This window comes from Denticeps clupeoides, chromosome 7 (genome assembly GCF_900700375.1).
Source record: "Denticeps clupeoides chromosome 7, fDenClu1.1, whole genome shotgun sequence".
NCBI lineage: Eukaryota > Metazoa > Chordata > Actinopteri > Clupeiformes > Denticipitidae > Denticeps > Denticeps clupeoides.
The window spans coordinates 16,408,455-16,424,190 of NC_041713.1; the positions used below are offsets into that span (position 1 = coordinate 16,408,455).

Here is a 15,736-nt window from a genome sequence, read left to right on the forward strand (position 1 = left end):
CATGACCTCTTATGTAGGCCTACATTTCAAAATTCATGTTTAACTGAATAAACAGTCGGTAAACACAAGTACATCTTATTGAACATAATTTATTTTCATCACCAATTATCATAGTAGAACAGCTTTCTCAAGCAGTTTGTTAGGTGCTAGATGAAGAAAAATTATTATGTATTATACATTTTTGTATTGTTTGTGCAATTTGTACGCATGTGCGTGTGTAAGTGTTAGATTTGTCTGTAATATTTTTTGAACAAGAGGGTTTTCACCTGCTTCTTAAAAGTGGTGATAGTCTCAGCTAGTCGTGTGGAGGAGGGCAGGTTGTTCCACCAGCCAGGGACAACAACGGAGAACAGAGATGATTGGAATCGGAGACCCCGTGAAGAAGGAATTTTTAGTCTCCTTTCATTTACTGATCTGAGAGAGCATGCAGGAGTGTAGCTAGGTTAGAAACTGGAGTTCCTAGAATTTAGTTTGTTTGTTGTTTTTTGTTGTTTTCATTGATTTGCCATGTTCACCTTATATTTCAATATATATTTTGCTTGTGGGGGTAGAATTACTGGTCACTCTGGCTACAGGTTTTGAGGGTTTTGTTGAGTTCCCTTCTGACGAGTTGTTAGCAGAGTTAACAACGGAGCAGCTACTGGGTGTAGCTGACTTTTATGACATTCCCATCACCAGCACTGATACAAAGTTGAAGGACTTATTAGTAAAAGCATTAAAAAAGGGGTTGGTAGAAAAGGGGGTCCCGTGTGGTAAAGGCTTTGATTCTGAATGCCTACGAACTTGTCCAGGAAGTGTACCGTCAAAAGTTCTGGAAATCTAGGAAAGGTGAGCAAATTAATTATTTGCCAGAGAGAAAGAAGCTTTGTTTAACCGGTGGTGTTTCCAGTAAAGTCAGTACGTGGGAACAGCTTCGCGAATTATTCCTTTCGGAGGAATTTAATATCTGCGTTCCTGAAGCTGTTGCCACTCATCTGAACAACCAGAAAGTGTCAACGCTGGCAGATGAATACGTGCTTTCTCATAAAGTTGTGTTTTCTACAGTCTCACGAAAGCCAGATCGGGATGGGAGTATTTCGATCCTCGCCCGTTTCATTTAGTGACGGTCACGCATGTTTTTATTGTCATGAGACCGGCCACCTCATCGCTAAATGCCCAAAACTTATAAAAAAGCATATGGTTCACCTCCTAAATCCTCACCAAAAGGGGTTTGGTTTGTTCAGTCTGCTGCGAGTGACCCCACTATTGTCCATTCTGTTTACGACTCTTTTCTTCTTCCTGGTACCATTTCCACAGCTGCTGGAAACAGCAGTGCAGTGCCAGTGTGCATCTTATGAGACATCGGCCTCTTCAACTTTTCTGGTGATGTTCTGTGGCTCTCATGTATTGGTGCGGGGTATTGAATTAGGCATCGTTAAAGTGCCACTGCACGTTGTAAACCTGCACTGTGCTTTATTTTCAGGTTTGTGCAAAGTCGCAGTGCGCCCCGAACTGCCTATGCAGGGAATCGATTTTATTCTTGGGAACGATTTAGCTGGAGGGAAAGTTCTTCCCCTTCCGGAGATCATCAATAACCCTACGGTTCCACCCTCTTCAGTGGTGCCGGGTTCTGAGTCTGTTTTTCCTGCTTATGCAGTCACCCGAGCACAGGCGCCGGCAGAGTACAGATGATTTGTGTGATACGTTTATGGCTGCTTCTGACCCTCTGGTCTCCCGTGCAGCGCCATCAGATGGCGGAGAGGTGGAGGGAGCACCGCGGCCACACCCTGTTACTGTCCAGTGTGATGAGACAATATCGCTGCCTGAGGAAGTGGAATCCTCCAACTGCTGATGAAGTAGGTTGGAATTCAGTATATCAAGTGGTGGTTCCTCTTAAGTTTCGGTCTCAGGTGCTGTGTTTAGGGCATGACAACGTGATGTCTGGACACTTAGAATTAACAACAACATATAACCGGATTTTGCGCCATTTCTTTTGGCCTGGTTTGAAATCCGATGTTGCTCAATATTGTCGATCGTGTCGCGTTTGTCAGTGGGCTGGTAAACTGAACCAGTTGATTCCACCCGCGCCACTGTGTCCTGTGCCTGTCCTAATCGACACCTTTTTAATTGTAGATTGTGTTGGTCCACTTCCTCGTACCTAACCAGGTTTTAAATACTTGCTGACGATAATGTGTAGTGCCACACGTTTTCAGGAAGCAGATACGCTGACTAAAGGCTAAGAATATAGTGAGGGCCTTAGTGAAGTTTTTTCTACTTTTGGACTTCCAAAATTGGTCCAAACGGACCAATTTCCTGTCTCGCCTCTTAAAGCAAGTTTTGGAACAATTAAAAATTAAACATCTGGTATCAAGTGCGTACCATCCTCAGTCACAAGGAATATTAGAGCGTTTTCACCAAACTCTGAAGTCAAGGCTCTGTACTTATTGCTTAGCTTCGGTTAAAGAATGGGATGAGGGTCTCCCACTATTGTTATTTGCCATTCGTTCAGGAATCCTTGGGATTCAGTCCTGCTGACCTTGTGTTCGGTCACACCATGCATGGTCCTCTGAAGCTGCGTAAAGAAGCCTGGGTAGCTGAACCATTTAAGACTAATGTGCTGGATTATGTCAATTCCTTTCGTGAACGGCTTCATAAGGCTTGTGCTATCACTCGAGCTTCCTTAGAAGGGTCTATGAAAGCCCAATATGATCAGAAAGCAGTCTCTCGATCTTTTCAGCCGGGTGATAGAGTTCTGGTTTTATTAGCACTAATTGGGTCTGCTCTCCAAGCCAAATATTCAGGTCCCAGTTGAGTGACACTGATTATGTTATTCGCACTCCTGACCAAAAACATAAAATGCATGTGTGTCATGTGAACATGCTCAAGAAACACGTTATGAGAGACAGTAATGCAACACAGGACAATGTAGATCCACCGGGAAAATGAGCTGCTGGGTTATCTGTGGCTTCTATACCCCTGCTGGATAAATATTCTCCCGAGGAGGATGGGTTACAGCTGGGAAATGTTCCTGTGTCTTCGCCCCGATTATAAAACAGTGCGATCTTGCAAGACTTAGACGCTCATCTGTCACATTTACCTCTTAACGAACAGGAGCAGGTTATGAGGTTAATTCTGACATATAAGGTGTTGTTTGGTGATGTTCCATCATCTGCTACAGTATTGAAGCATGACATTGATGTTTGTGAACATGCCCCAATCAGACAGCACCCGTACAGACTAAATCCCACTAAGCGTACGGTAATGCAGTCTGAGGTAGATGACTAAGCCTGATGGTACAGTTCGTTTCTGATTACAGAAAAGTAAATGCAATAACTAAGCCAGATTCATTTCCATTTCCCCGAATGGAAGATTGTGTTGATTGGGTTGGTTCAGCTCGTATTGTCAGTAAATTAGACTTGCTTCGTGGTTACTGGCAAGTTCCGTTTACTCCCAGAGTTGCCGATGTTTCTGCTTTCGTCACACCGGATAACTTCTTGCAATACACAGTAATGCCTTTTGGGTTACGTAATGCGGCAGTGACTTTTCAGCGTCTAATGTCCAAAGTGCTTTGTGGAATTCAAAACTGATGACATTATCATCTATTCGTCCACTTGGTCCGAGCACATCCACACTGCTGTGTTCCAGCAGCTGCAGGATGCATCGCTGACTTTGAACTTGGCAAAGTATGAGTTCGGCAAATCCATACCTGGGTAAAGATGTGGGTCAAGGCCAGGTGAAACCTATGATGGTTATTATTCAGGCCATTCTTGCCTTCCCAGTTCCCACATCTAAAAGGGAACTGCGCCGATTTTTGGGAATGGCTGGATACTACTGGGTTTTTTGTAAAAACTTTTTGGAGGTAGTGTGTCCTTTGACTGAAATGCTGTGGGGCAGTGTACAGTTTAGTTGGATCGATGAATGCAAGAATGCTTTTGTTTCTGTGAGAACCCTTTTTTGCAGTCCCCCTGTTCTTGCTACTCCTGACTTCCAGCTCCCTTTCAAGCTGGAGGTGGATGCCAGTGCTGTTGGAGCTGGGACTGTGCCGTTACAAGAAGATGCGGATGGAGTTGATCATCCCATCTGCTTCTTTTCAAAAAAGTTCTTGAAACATCAGGTGAACTACAGCACCATCAAAATGTAGAAGAGGTTGTTGGTGAAGTGGAGATGTTGTTGGTGTGAAGCGAAGGATTGTGACCAGAGGACAAGAATAACATATACTTGAGTCATAACTCAACGGACCAGACCTGTTTTGTGTGTGTTTTGTTTGTATATCTTTGTTTGTAATAAACTGTTAGCCATAAGTGCTATTGCGTAGTTTTGGAGTTTCTGCTCCTTTATCCCATTTGCTTTGTCCCTGACCCTAGACAAGGGACGTAACAATGTGGAGACTGTGTTTCGCTCAGTGGCACCTTGGCGGATCGGGATTTCAACCGGCATCCTTCTGATTACGGGGCCGCTTCCTTAACTGCTAGGCCACCACTGAGATAGTCTGTTTAAGAAAGATTCTGGCTTCTATTATGCCTTTAATGACATTAAATAAAGTGACCTTGTTTCTCTCAGTACCTAATGTACACACTGACTACATGTTGAATCTTCTCTTGTCTTCTGAAAGCAGAAGTGAATGTGAGCAGTGAGGAGGTTTTTGTCATGGTGTCAGTCACTGTGATACCCACTCTTTAGCAGAGCTGTCCCCTGTACTACAGTAATACACAGCAGAGTCTCCCACCTCCACATCATTAATTATCAGACTGTAATCTGACTTTGATGTGTGTTTAGAGGTGAATTTAGGAGATGAGAAACCAGAACCATAAGTTGGAGTGCTATCAGAGTGGTGAAAGAAAAGCACAAACTGAGGAACTCCTCCAGGAACTTGTTTATACCACCAAGCAGCTGAATCAGTTACTGTCTCCAGATTACAGTCCATAGTGACCGTTTGTCCTTTACTCTTGGTGAGATCAGGAGGATTCTGTGTCACCACAGTAACACCACTGATACCTGGGAAAGAACAAGATGAAGCGTATAACAGGCAGATCTCACACATTCAATATAAAACCATGTCCAGTCGTCCCTTACCTGCCAGAGCAGTGATGAGGGTGCAGAGGATCCCCAGCATGTCGCAGTGTGTGATGTGAGTCCCTCTTAAGATCCAGCTGAGCAGCTTGGAGTGAGGACAGGAGACACTGCAGGACCTCCTATAAGGTGTCAGTCTGGGTGTAAAGAGGGCGTGGCTTTTGGAACAGCCAATTAATTATCATGAATTAAACTGCTGAGCACTAATAAATTATAAAAATCTCACTGAATCACAAAGATATAGAAACTGGGACTGTAAGAATTGAAAGCAAATATATGAAGCTGCACATTTACATGGAGCTGTAAATACTGACCAGAGAACAGCAGGTGTATCCTGGATGTGAGAAAGAGCACTGGAGTGTGAGTGTCCTACACACACATCATTACATTTTCATTTCATTACAGGATACTTGTTTTAAAAGAGAATTAATGCTTCCAATACTAATATCTATTTGGTTTTTAATATTAATTTACTTTTATTTTTGATTAACTACAGAAAATAAGATAAATGGACTGGAAGGTATGGACTTCACATTGGTGGCCCATTGGTGGTTCAAGTGTGACACTTCAAGAGATCAACTTTATTTGAATTTAAATATCTGCTCTTTTTCAAAAAGATTTTTTCAAAATGCTTGATTGAACCTCTAGTTGTGTATGAACCTGCTGAACATTTTGGTGGTTTTATTTAGGACGTCTTTCAGCCACTGTGAGGCAGCAAAACTCCTGATCATTAGACTTGAGTATAAAAACCATCTGTGGGGTTTTTGATAAAAAGACTTTAATTGAAACAAAGCAACATGTTCAACAGAACATGAACAGCAACAAAAATTCAATAGGAGACAAGAGCAAATCAACAAAACTTTACTGCAGCAGCAGCAACTGAGAGAATAAAACGGTGAAATTAGGTGCTGCAGTCAGATTTCTTCATCTTCTTAGAGGCACTTGTCCCAGCAGCAGACACTTCACATGAAAACTCCTTGTCGCTGCTCCACTCGGACGTCTGTGTGGTCAAATAGGTGCTCATTCTGAACTTTTTGTTGGGCTGCTGCTCAGCAGGACCAGTGAAGACCCCACTGGTGACTGGACTCCCACCGACGGTCCAGCGGACATCGGCGAAGCCCACGGACACGTCCTGAACCAAACACACCAGAGTGACTTGGAGTGACTGGAGATCCTCACTGGATGGAGGGAAGAGAGTCACAGCAGGAGCAGGAAGTGTGGAGTCTGAACAAAGAGAGAGAAACGAGCTCAGAAACAAGATTCAACAGCATTTTACACCACAGAGAGTTACCATGAAGAAACGTTTAATACTTAAAATCTAATCATGAAGAGTAAAGACAATAATCATATTATATACAATTTTTTTAAAAAGTGACAAATTGGAACCTTAATAAAAATTAAAATAAAATAGTTCATTATTGTTGAAGCATTTCAGTGATCACAGTTCAATAAGTGTAAAAACCATCAGAAATTTAATTAAGCAGTAATTTAATTTCACAGTAATTTAAGTAAAACATTATGTATATAATGTAATGGTTAAATTTGTATTCTTTTTAATCAGTAACGGTAATTGCTGCTTTTCATATATTTAAACATTTCAGAATGAATTCAGATTTTAATAACAGACCAAGTATGTTCAAAAGTTGAATTTACAGTATAAAGTGAGAACTGAAATGAAAGGGATGAGATGGAAAGTGGACTTACCCGTGACAAACAGCTTGGTTCCTTTGCCGAATACCACAGTGATTCATTTCATATCTCCACCCGTACAAAAACCTCCTCACGTTCAGAACTGAGAGGAAGAAGCTGAAGCCTCCAGTTCCCTCCAGCCAGTCACTTTCTCTTCTAATTCTTCTCATCACAACTCAAGCATCATTTTCCTGAACACTCATCCTTCTTCATACAGGACCAGAGAGAGACGATGATGAATTCTCTTTTCTACTGGATTGTTCAGAACATTTACTGGTGGACTGAAGATCCCTGCATCACATGAACATTTTGCAGAAGCTGAACTGTACAGAGCTGCCGGCTCTGCAGTCAGGAGGTTTTTGTCATGCTGTCAATCACTGTGATACAGCAGCACTAGCAGAGCTGTCCCATGTTTCACAGTAATACACAGCAGAGTCTCCCACCTCCACATTACTGATTATCAACTGGTAGTTTAGGCTTGATGCCAGTTTAGATGTGAAGCGACTGGATGAAAAGCCAGTTCCATAAAGATCAGGTGAACTGTGAGAATGATAGAACGTCAACACAAACTGAGGAGCTTCACCTGGAACCTGCTTATACCAAGAAACATAATTATTATCTTCTCTTCCAATGTTGCAGTCAAATACAGCTTCTTCACCCGTTTTCATTGACCGTTCTGGTGTTTGAGACAAAACTTTTTGACTGCTGGCATCTGTGGAGTAAATTATAATTTTTTTAATACCACATGCAGAACTGAACAGAACTGACAGAAGCCAACAAAACTGATCTCCTTACATGCCAGAGCAGCGATGAGGGTGCAGAGGATCCCCAGCATGTTGCAGCGTGTGGTGTGAGACCTTCTTAAGATGCAGCTGAGAGATAAGCAGCTTGGAGTGAGGAGAGGAGACACTGCAGGGTCTCAAATAAGGAACCAACCAGGATGTAGTGGGGAGGAGCTTTACAAACAGCCAATGAGGTGATTGTGATTTGTTCTTGCAGTTTGTGAGAGTGATTAAATTATGATTAAAAAATAAAGATCATTTGTACAGAGATCATTGTAAGACTGAGTCTTCTAAATATTTCTAGTCACATTGTACAGAACATTCATTTTCATGGACTTTTTCAGGAAAGTTCAAGTTATAATAAAGACCTCCAGGTCAGAGAGGGCCAGGAAGGGGCACAGAGTAGATACGTGACTGCCAGGGTGGGTTAATGGCTGCAAAATGCCATTTAACCGTGTAGGACGTCCGTAATGTGATAATCGGCTCAAAGTGGCCTATAGAAGTGCACTGGCATTCCTGGAAATTACGTCATCATCACTTCATCAGTCCTGCTTTGCACTTTTGGAAGCCATGTTTGTTGCAACGTTAGCGCGTCTGACTCCCCAAAAGGATACTGACCCTGACGTGAACAAATTTGAGCAAAGCACCGTCCCCACACACTGCTCCCCGGGCACCTGTCATGGCTGCCCACTGCTCACTAAAGGTGATGGGTTAAATGCAGAGGACAAATTTCACTGTGTGCACCATGTGCTGTGCTGCTGTTTATCACAAGTGACAATCACTTCACTTTACTTTATGACGGTCGGTGGAGATAATGTTTTAGGGGCGGGGTGGGAAATTCTCTGGGTGGACAAGGCATGAGAAAGGGGAGGTAAACTTTCTCCTTATGACGACATAAGAGGAGACATTCCATACCAGACCGTCTGAGCTGCCGCTCTCTGAACGGCAAAGCAGAATGACCAAAATGCTTTTTAAACATTTCAGCATTTCTAGCCACTGCAGGAACACAGACAGTCTGTGTTCTCACTGAATCACAAAGATATAGAAACTGGGACTGTAAGAATTGAAAGCAAATATATGAAGCTGCACATTTACATGGAGCTATAAATACTGACCAGAGAACAGCAGGTGTATCCTGGATGAAAGAAAGAGCAGTGGAGTGTGAGCGTCCTACACACACATCATTACATTTTTATTTCATTATAGGATACTTGTTTTAAAAGAGAATTCATGCTTCTAATACTAATATCTATTTGGTTTTTAATATTCATTTACTTTTATTTTCGATTACAGAAAGTAAGATGGAATGGAAGGTGTGACTATTTTGTGATATTAAATGGCTAAATAAAATACATCAAATGATTAAAGCAAATGTAATTTTGAATAACAGCTTTTGTTTTGGTGAATTTATTTGGGACGTCTCTGAGCCACTGTATGGCAGCAAAACTCCAGCAAAAAACTTGGTGAGAAAGTATAAAAATAATCTGTGGGGTTTGTAATCAAAGAACTTTAATTGAAACAAAGCAACATGTTCAACAGAACATGAACAGCGACAAACACTCAATAGGAGACAAGAGCAAATCAACAAAACTTTACTGCAGCAGCAGCAACTGAGAGAATAAAACGGTGAAATTAGGTGCTGCAGTCAGATTTCTTCATCTTCTTAGAGGCACTTGTCCCAGCAGCAGACACTTCACATGAAAACTCCTTGTCGCTGCTCCACTCGGACGTCTGTGTGGTCAAATAGGTGCTCATTCTGAACTTTTTGTTGGGCTGCTGCTCAGCAGGACCAGTGAAGACCCCACTGGTGACTGGACTCCCACCGACGGTCCAGCGGACATCGGCGAAGCCCACGGACACGTCCTGAACCAAACACACCAGAGTGACTTGGAGTGACTGGAGATCCTCACTGGATGGAGGGAAGAGAGTCACAGCAGGAGCAGGAAGTGTGGAGTCTGAACAAAGATAGAGAAACGAGCTCAGAAACAAGATTCAACAGCATTTTACACCACAGAGAGTTACCATGAAGAAATGTTTAATACTTAAAATCTAACCATAAATCTATTACTTCAATGAAAGAAAGTGTAACCAATTTTTTTTTTTCATATAAAACAGTCATTTAGCTGTTTTTTTTTTTTATCTGTAACAGTAACAACAACTGAATGGTTTCCACAAATTTAAACATTTGAGAATTAATTAATATATTAACAATGGACCCAATATTATTCTAAAATGTAACTTTAAGTATAAAATGAGATCTGAAATGAAAGGGATGAGATGGAAAGTGGACTCACCCGTGACAAACAGTTTGGTTCCTTTGCCGAATACCACAGTGATTCATTTCATATCTCCACCCGTACAAAAACCTCCTCACGTTCAGAACTGAGAGGAAGAAGCTGAAGCCTCCAGTTCCCTCCAGCCAGTCACTTTCTCTTCAAATTCTTCTCATCACAACTCAACAATCATTTCAAAGCCTAAACTCTCATCCTTCTTCATACAGGACCAGAGAGAGACGATGATGAAGGTGTAGAACTAGAAAACCGCAGGATGCTGCTATGGTGGAGGAATCAGATCGTCTCCAGCTGGAGCATCAGCTCATCCTTTAAAAGCATCAATTCTCTTTTCTACTTGATTGTTCAGAACATTTACTGGTGGACTGAAGATCCCTGCATCACATGAACATCTTGCAGAAGCTGAACTGTACAGAGCTGCTGGCTCTGCAGTCAGGAGGTTTTTGTCATGCTGTCAATCACTGTGATACAGCAGCACTAGCAGAGCTGTCCCATGTTTCACAGTAATACACAGCAGAGTCTCCCACCTCCACATTACTGATTATCAACTGGTAGTCTGTACTTGATGAAGCTTTAGATGTGAAGCGACTGGATGAAAAGCCAGTTCCATAAAGATCAGGTGAACTGTGAGAATGATAGAACCTCAACACAAACTGAGGAGCTTCACCTGGAACCTGCTTATACCAAGAAACATAATAGCCCTCATCTTTTACAATGTTGCAATGAAATTTTGCATCAGCACCAATCTTCAAAGAAACTTCTGGTTCCTGAGTTAAAACTTTCTGACCGCTGGCGTCTGTGGGTTATAACAAGACATAAAGATTAAAATGAATCCCAACATACGAAACATGTTATATTTTTGTGGAAGGGACTCTATTCATATACTATTACATGTAATGTATACATGTTTAAATGATTTAACACAGCAAGTCTTGATTTTAGGCTACTTCTGTTTAAGAAAAAAAACACTAAATCTGTGACAAAATATGTTTTATAACATGTAGATCTGTACAAAAAATAATGAAATAAAAATACACTGATCTCCTTACATGCCAGAGCAGTGATGAGGGTGCAGAGGATCCCCAGCATGTTGCAGCGTGTGGTGTGAGACCTTCTTAAGATGCAGCTGAGAGATGAGCAGCTTGGAGTGAGGAGAGGAGACACTGCAGGGTCTCAAATAAGGAACCAATCAGGATGTAGTGGGGAGGAGCTTTACAAACAGCCAATGAGGTGATTGTGATTTGTTCCTGCAGGTTGTATCACACTGTCACGTCTACGGACTTACGGGGAAAGGAAGCGCAGAGGTTTGACATGCTGGGAATGGGTTTTATTAACAAATAAACATTAAATACAAATAAACAGCGGCGCGGTGGCCAAAACAGGAAATAAAGGGGAATAAACTTAAACAAACCCGCAGGCGTGTGGCGATTGCCAGAAATCACAACATAACACATAAAGTCTAGTTTGTGTAGAGTCCACGAAAATGTCGTCCCTTCCGAAGGGGCGGAATTCTGTGGTCTTTATGCACCGTCAGGATTGGCCACCGGTGGTGAGCCCAGCTGCAGTCAATCCTGACACACACACACAGCACAGGTAGACAAAATAGAAAGAGTTTGTGTGGGAGGAGATGAGAAACGTGAGTAAATCTCCACTAGTTTATTCTGCGAGTGCGAGTCTACCGAAGCTGCAACCCCCACCGGTGAAGGAGGTGAAGGACAAGACGAGGATCGAGCCTACTGGGTTTTGAAGTTCTGGAGAACAACACAATGACTGAGCAAATGACAGCTATCGCCCATCAGCTTCAATACCGTGTTCTCCTGGTCATGTGAACGTGATCACGTGAGAGTTTGTGGGAGTGAATTAATAAAAGAAAGCATTTTGTACAGAATTAATTGTAAAACTGGTGAGATTTCTAAAGCTGAGAGAAGCAGTTTACTGCAAGATCGAACGACCCTCATTAAACAGAGAGACGTAACTTATCATCCATTTACAATGCAGTTCTTTCAACTGTACCCAGGCAGTTTCAAAGTCCTTCACACCCTGGTTCAGGTGGTCTCATAAACATACATGAAAGCCAGGGAGAAGGACAAGTGACACCCAACTTCCCACAAATGATAATTTTTTTTATAATTTTGACCTCTTTTAATACAAATAATCACCCCAAATGCATTAACCAATAATTGGCTCGTACAACAAGTCAGGTTGCCATGTTCTTTTTAGTTTTCTTGCCTTTTATATGCCCTGCCTGTCACGACCATGCAGGCATGGCAGGTCAGTGTCACCTTGGCGGATCAGGATTTGAACCGGCAACCTTATGATTATGGGGCCGCTTCCTTAACCGCTATGCCTCTGAGATATTCTGTTTAAGAAAGATTCTATTAAATCAATTAATTTGTGTGTCTTGTTTGAATAGCTTCTATTAAGCCTTTAATGACATTAAATAAAGTGACCTTGTTTCTCTGAGTACATAATGTACACACTGACTACACGTTGAAGGTTTCTGCATCTTCTCTTGTCTTCTGAAAGCAGAAGTGAATGTGAGCAGTGAGGAGGTTTTTGTCATGGTGTCAGTCACTGTGATACGTGCTCCTCAGCAGAGCTGTCCCATGTATTACAGTAATACACAGCAGAGTCTCCCACCTCCACATCATTAATTATCAGACTGTAATCTGACTTTGATGTGTGTTTAGAGGTGAATTTAGGAGATGAGAAACCAGAACCATAAATTGGAGAGCTATCAGAGTGGTAAAAGTAAAGCACAAACTGAGGAATTCCTCCAGGAACTTGTTTATACCACCGAGCAGCTGAATTAGTTACTGTCCCCAGATTACAGTCCATAGTGACCATTTGTCCTTTACTCTTGGTGAGATCAGGAGGACTCTGTGTCACCACAGTAACACCACTGATACCTGGGAAAGAACAAGACGAAGCGTATAACAGGCAGATCTCACACATTCAATATAAAACCATGTCCAGTCGTCCCTTACCTGCCAGAGTAGTGATGAGGGTGCAGAGGATCCCCAGCATGTCGCAGTGTGTGGTGTGAGACCCTCTTAAGATCACTCTGAGCAGCTTGGAGTGAGGACAGGAGACACTGCAGGGTCTCAAATAAGGAGTCAGTCTGGGTGTAAAGAGGGCGGGGCTTTTGAAACAGCCAATCACTGATCATGATTTAAACTGCTGAGCACTAATAAATTATAAAAATCTCACTGAATCACACAGATATAGACAACATTTAGTCCCTGTAAGAATTGAAAGCAAATATATGAAGCTCCACATTTACATGAAGCTATAAATACTGACCAGAGAACAGCAGGTGTATCCTGGATGAAAGAAAGAGCAGTGGAGTGTGAGTGTCCTACACACACATCATTACTTTACATCAAGTGGGTTTTGATTCAACTTTAAGCCTGTATTAAACTGAAACTAATCTACTAACATTCAGACTTCTCCTTACTGTCACACAGAATCAAGGTTTCAAGACTGTAAGAAATTTTTAATGTAAGAAATTTTGAATGATACATAGAACATTGAAAGATAAATGAATGCAAGAAAATGCAACCCGATATTTGGGGTTGTGAAATATTGCAAATATTGTTATGTTTATTACAAAAAATAATTACATTCAACCTTATTCTACCTGGTCATTACCTGGTGCCTTAAATGCTTGACTGGATCTGACCAAATAAATAATACATGTTTTGGATCACTAATCACTAATATCACACATTTGGCCTGACTGCACCACAAGGGCTTTAGATTTGGGTTTTGGTTGTCCAGATTTTATTGCAAATTACATAATCACAGAGGACAGTAGAAAGGAAACTAACCTCCAGTTAAGAGGTAAACATCCACCAAACCTGCATGTTCTTAGACTGCGGGAGGAAACCAGTGAAAAACATAAGGGGAAACACACAAAACTCCAGACAACTAGTGGAGTAGTTGGAGTATTACATAATGTGTTGTGACAGAGCCTTGTTCACCACCACAGCCTGTACACATGTGTGAACTGAGGAAACCGGTCATATGGGGTTTGCTGGAAAAAGGAATCTTGTCTCATTCTTGCCAGATGTAGGATTGCAGTGGCTCGGCAGTGCTGGGTCTTATCCTTCATTTCACCACGCACCAAACGTTTCATTCAGCGAAAGGTCTGGACTGCAGGCAGGCCAGTTCAGCATACGGACTCCTCTATTAAGAAGCCATGCTGTTGTAAGACATGAAGTATGTGAGTGGTTGAGAGCTTTTTAAGAGTCACAGGGCTGAGATTTGTTGTCATTTGCTGCTTCATCCTTTTTTTTTTTATCTATAACACGATGACATCAGCATTCGCTTTTACTGTCGTAAACTCGTTCCACTTCTTTAAAATGGCCAGGTATTAGTAGTGAGAGAATTGGGAAGGCCTGCAACACTTGATCCCATTGACTTTAAAATATTTCCCATAGTAGAAAAAATGATAAAACCAAACTTCATTCATGTCCAGGTCATAGACAAATAATCTTAAACACAAGAAACAAGCATAAATGGTAGACGTAACAGTACACTTTACACAATGACTAAGGAATACCTTCCATATAGAGAATGTGAAGTTGAATTGTGGGTAACCAACTTGATTAATGGAATTAATTAATACATCAACAGGTCCACTGATCATCATAGAATGATGAAACGAATGCGGATATGAGTGAAATGCAGTCTTTAACACAACACGGGTGTGACCAGAGAAGAAGGCAGCCAGTAAGCTCAGTGCAGACTGTACAGGAAATATAGACACATATAAAGAGGCTAATCATAACCATGAACCAGTGGCGCCCTCTGATGGTCATGGAATGCCAGGACATCACAATGGAGCTGCTCCTGGAATTAATCTTTACTTTACTTTACTTGGCAGAAGCTTTTATCCAAAGCAACTTACAAGAGGATGACACCAGCAATTCTTGTTCAGTTTCTATTGATTTTTAGTTAAAAAAAACAACTAAGAGTCCTGATAAGGCCTAATTTGGTAAGAAACTGTTAAGTGCTAGACAAAAAAAACAATTATTTTGTGAGTGTGTGAGCATGTGCGTGCGTTTGAACAAGTGAGTTCTCAACTGCTTCTTAAAGGTGGTGGTAGTCTCGGCTAGTCGAATGGAGCAGGGCAAGTTGTTCCACCAGCCAGGGACAACAAAGGAGAACAGAGTCGATTGGGATCGGAGACTCGTGAAGAGGGAATTTTCAGTATCATTTCATTTGCAGATCTGAGAGGGCGTGCAGGAGTGGAGCTAGCTAGTAGTGTATAAGAGGGTGCACTTCCATTTACAGCCCTATAGGCAGCATCAAGGATTTAAACTCAATGCGAGCCAGTGGAGAGAGGTGAGAAGAGGATTTTAATCCAATGTAAATTGTAGTAAAGTGCTGTTCAGTGTAATGTGTGTGGTGGGAATTGTTTGGTTTCAGGAAGCTTCTTGGATTGATCAGTATTGCGGGAAAAGCATTTCTCCTCACAGCATTTCAAAATGAAGCCGTATCTGTTAGTGGTGAGAAGTCATGTTTTTTTAACAAGTAAAAAATTGCTTAGGTCCATACAAGGCTATCAACAGAGATATTCCATTCATGTAATGTTAATATGGAGCCTAACCAGGTATGATTCTGACAGCCAACTGTTTATTAACTTAACATTTAGGATAATTTCCTGTAATTGTAACTGTTGACCCAAAGAAGCATATTGTTGGCAGCCTGACAACAAACTAAATGTGATATCAGATCCTCAGGTCTTGATAACAGGTATCACAAGATTACAAACTGATGTCAGAATGTCATCAGCTTTCATGCTTCCATGCTTGAATACAATATATATAATATCTGACCTCATGCCACCAATCACTGTTTTTTACTTTACCAAGCTATTCTTGTACCAATTATGAAACAATCTGTCAGATGGGGAAAAAT

The 15,736-nt window shown here is 41.6% G+C and overlaps 1 protein-coding gene and 1 gene segment (V, D, J or C); both read right to left on the reverse strand.

Annotated features, from left to right (window-relative positions):
- Positions 1–5,897: 5,897 nt before the first annotated feature.
- Positions 5,898–7,709, reverse strand: LOC114794235 (immunoglobulin lambda constant 6-like). The segment is given in 3 exon segments: positions 5,898–6,273; positions 7,322–7,450; positions 7,534–7,709. Coding segments are annotated over 3 exon segments (492 nt in total).
- A 1,309-nt stretch (positions 7,710–9,018) lies between these two features.
- LOC114794233 (immunoglobulin lambda-1 light chain-like) lies at positions 9,019–12,876 on the reverse strand. 2 transcript variants are annotated; one of them, XM_028986645.1, is made up of 4 exons: positions 12,799–12,876; positions 12,395–12,720; positions 9,815–9,848; positions 9,019–9,475 (listed from the first exon to the last, which is right to left on the reverse strand). In XM_028986645.1, the coding sequence occupies exons 1-4, from the start codon at positions 12,836–12,838 to the stop codon at positions 9,153–9,155; spliced, it is 723 nt and encodes a 240-aa protein (XP_028842478.1). In that variant the 5' UTR covers positions 12,839–12,876; the 3' UTR covers positions 9,019–9,152. The 2 variants fall into 2 exon arrangements, with proteins under 2 accessions (XP_028842478.1, XP_028842479.1); XM_028986646.1 differs by lacking the exons at positions 12,395–12,720; positions 12,799–12,876 and adding exons at positions 10,282–10,607; positions 10,861–11,165.
- Between the last annotated feature and the right edge of the window lie 2,860 nt (positions 12,877–15,736).

Coding starts and splice junctions, on each gene's coding strand:
- LOC114794233 (XM_028986645.1), bottom strand. CDS start 12,838: ATGCTGGGGATCCTCTGCACCCTCATCACTACTCTGGCAG. Junction 9,849..12,394: donor ACAGCTCTGCTGAGGAGCAC/GTATCACAGTGA, acceptor TGAATCACTGTG/GTATTCGGCAAAGGAACCAA. Junction 9,476..9,814: donor AACCAAACTGTTTGTCACGG/GTGAGTCCACTT, acceptor ATCTTTGTTCAG/ACTCCACACTTCCTGCTCCT.